The sequence below is a fragment of the Zeus faber genome (genome assembly GCF_960531495.2).
Source record: "Zeus faber genome assembly, chromosome: 17".
In the NCBI taxonomy this organism is placed as follows: Eukaryota; Metazoa; Chordata; class Actinopteri; order Zeiformes; family Zeidae; genus Zeus; species Zeus faber.
The window spans coordinates 31,039,491-31,042,580 of NC_137204.1; the positions used below are offsets into that span (position 1 = coordinate 31,039,491).

Below are 3,090 nucleotides of genomic sequence, written 5' to 3' on the forward strand. Positions count from 1 at the left end.
TATATATATATACTGTTCTATATTAGTATAATATATTGATGCATGTTGGGAGCAGAGTGTACTCTGTCTGGTTCGATGCCCCAGTAGAACGACTGCAGCAGTGTTGAATGGTGCTGTGATAGAAAGGTGTAGAACACACAGTGCATGGCAGCTTGCTGCGTATGGGAGCTCAGTGTCCATGCTGACCCCTGTCCACCCCTGAAAGCACCTACAATGGACATGTGACAGTCACAACTAGACCATGGAGCAATGGAAGAAGGTGGAGGTCTGATGAATCATCTTTTCTTCTACATCATGTGGATGGGTGGGGTTAGGGTCCGAATACAGGGTGAGGCAAAGAAAATATGAATAGAAAGAGAAAAAAGTAAATAAGGAAAAAAGGACAATGTGGAGAGGAAGGTGCAAAATAATCTGATTTATTAGAAATATCAAACAAAACAACATTTCTTTAGTTTTTTCTTTATTCACTTTTTACACACAATACAGGAAGTTGACAAACTGACAGAAGTGGATACGACACATGATGCAGCTCCAACATCACAACAACAAGTTCCATACGACACCACAAGCATCCTATGAAACTAAAACACTTTATTCACAGTTCTGCATAAATATCAACACAAGGTGGAAAGGTCAAGTCCAGGTCAATATCATAATCATATTTTAATATTTGTTGATGAGCTGCGTCGCGGTTCTATCCGCTGATCCTGTGGTTGACGTGCACCTGGGGCTGGATGTGACACACCAGCCTCAGCAGCTCTCCCAGCACCGCCTCCCTGTTGCCACGGTAACTGGCCTGGATGCTCTGCATGCGCTGCACCGTGTCGCGGTCCACCTCCACTGCACTGTTGCCATGGGAACCCAGCGCCTGGACACAAACGTCGATATTCCTGTTGTTACCATGGCAACAAACACCAACGTGCATCAGAAGGAGCCGTGGCAACAAACCGACGACGGCTCCGTCCGGAATCACTTTTTATATCTGAACACGTGAGGAGCTCGGAGACAAGAGCCAGGCTAGGAACTAGAAGAGGACCTAGGACACTCACGGCAGCCTCCTTGCTTTTGAACTCCTTGTCGCGCTGCAGACGGTACTGCTCGATCTCCGCCTGCGCCTCCTCCTTCGCCGCCTTCAGACGTCGGTTCTTCCCTGAAAGGAGGTAAAGTCAGGAAGTGCTCAGCAACACGGTGGCGCTCCCAAGCCCCGCCCCCCGCTGGTTCCCACAGGAAGCCCCACCCCCTCCAGCTGGTGCTCACAGGAAGCCCCGCCCCCTGCAGCTTCTCGCTGTTTATTAAAGTTTATTCATGTGACACGTGTCCCGTGTCCACACCAAACATGACGCTTTCCAACGGGGAAGCCCCGCCCACCCATGTTTCCCACCGGAAGTCCCCCCCCGTTGGTTTCCCACAGGAAGTCCCGCCCCCCACTTGCTGGCTGTTGTGTTTATTGAAGTTTATTAACATTTGACGTGTCGTGTCCAAACTGCACTGAATTTGAAGTGAACGTGCTTGAGTCCCAGGGACAAGTAGATGACATGAACGCTTCAGATAATCCAACCACAGACAGACAGACAGACAGACAGACAGGGGGGCAGACAGACAGGGGGGCAGGGAGACAGACAGAATCCCCTGAAGCCAGCAGCAGGAAGGAGGAGCTTCCTCATTTCGGAGTAAGTTTTTATTAAGTTATTATTTATTTTGTTATTATTGAAAATCCTTCATTCTGATCAAACCGATCAGCTGATCGATCACAGTTTGGCCACGCCCCCTCGGTCACGCTGTCAAACCGTCACGTGACGATCCCAAAAAAAGACATTTTAACCCTTTCAACACAAGCGTCATCAATAAACATTCATTTATTTAAGGAAACAACGATTTAAACATCAAAACTACGTTTCTCTTGGCGTTTAAATGGAATAAATGCAAGTTCCCATCCAACACGATGAAAGGTTTTAAAATAATAATAACAACGATTATAACAACAACAATGATGATAATAATAATAATAATAATAATAATAATAACAATAATAATAACAACAATAACAACAATAACAACAACCATCACACCCTGTGCTTCAGATTAGCACCATGCTAATGCTAGCGGGAGGAGCCACTCACGCTTGCGGGCCTCCGCCACCTTCTCGGCGGCTCTCTTCTCCGCCTGCAGCAGCTGCTGGATGCCCTGCGACTGGCTGGCCATGGTGGATGAACGGACGAACGGAGGAACGAAGGAAGGACGGAGGTGGAAGATGCAGAGAAGCAAGATGGAGGAGTGAAGGTCGGAGCCTGTTATATGGCGTGTGGTCAGCTGACACCCCGTGACGTCACCACGTCACCTGACATCCCTGACTGCAACTTCCGCAAAAAATGGAGGAAGCTCGACGTGGAGAAGACTCTGTTATTACCACTGTCTGTCTGTCTGTCTGTCTGTCTGTCTGTCTGTCTGTTAGACTGTCTGTCTGTCCGTCTGGCAGACTGTCAGACTGTCTGTCTGTCATGTGTGCTCTTTAAATGTCCTGGTTCTATCTTTTTTACTGGACCTGCTTCGACAGTTGCCCCTCGGGGATAAATAAAGTATTTTGAATTGAATTGTATGACAGTGGATGAGACGTCATGTCAGCCTGAGGTGACAGCTCTATTCCCACACACACCAGGGTGAGTTACAACAGTGACAAACACAGATGTTAGAAAAAGGAGGCGCATGTAAGAGAATAACGTGAAAAAAGATGTCTGTGAAGGCGGTTACACACATTAGTCCTTCCAAAGTGATGCTAGTCTACGATAAACATATTTCATAGTCAAAGCCAGATTCTTTGTGTCTGTATTTACAAATAAAAGTGGTGTTAACGTTAAAGATGAAACTACATGACGGCACAACATGCGGCGCAACATGACAGCGCAACATGACGGTGCAACATGACGGTGTACCATGCGGTGCAACATGACGCACAAGATGACGGTGCAACGTGCGGTGCAACATGCCATGCAAGATGACGGTGCAACATGGCAGTACAACATGCGGTGCAACGTGACGGCACAACATATGGTGCAACATGACGGCACAACATGACGGTACAACATGCGGTGC

General features: G+C 47.5%; 1 protein-coding gene across 1 annotated transcript; it reads right to left on the reverse strand.

Annotated features, from left to right (window-relative positions):
- Positions 1-400: 400 nt before the first annotated feature.
- On the reverse strand, positions 401-2,317 carry atp6v1g1 (ATPase H+ transporting V1 subunit G1). Its single transcript, XM_080018251.1, has 3 exons — positions 2,121-2,317; positions 1,050-1,150; positions 401-868 (listed from the first exon to the last, which is right to left on the reverse strand). The coding sequence occupies exons 1-3, from the start codon at positions 2,200-2,202 to the stop codon at positions 695-697; spliced, it is 357 nt and encodes a 118-aa protein (XP_079874377.1). The 5' UTR covers positions 2,203-2,317; the 3' UTR covers positions 401-694.
- Between the last annotated feature and the right edge of the window lie 773 nt (positions 2,318-3,090).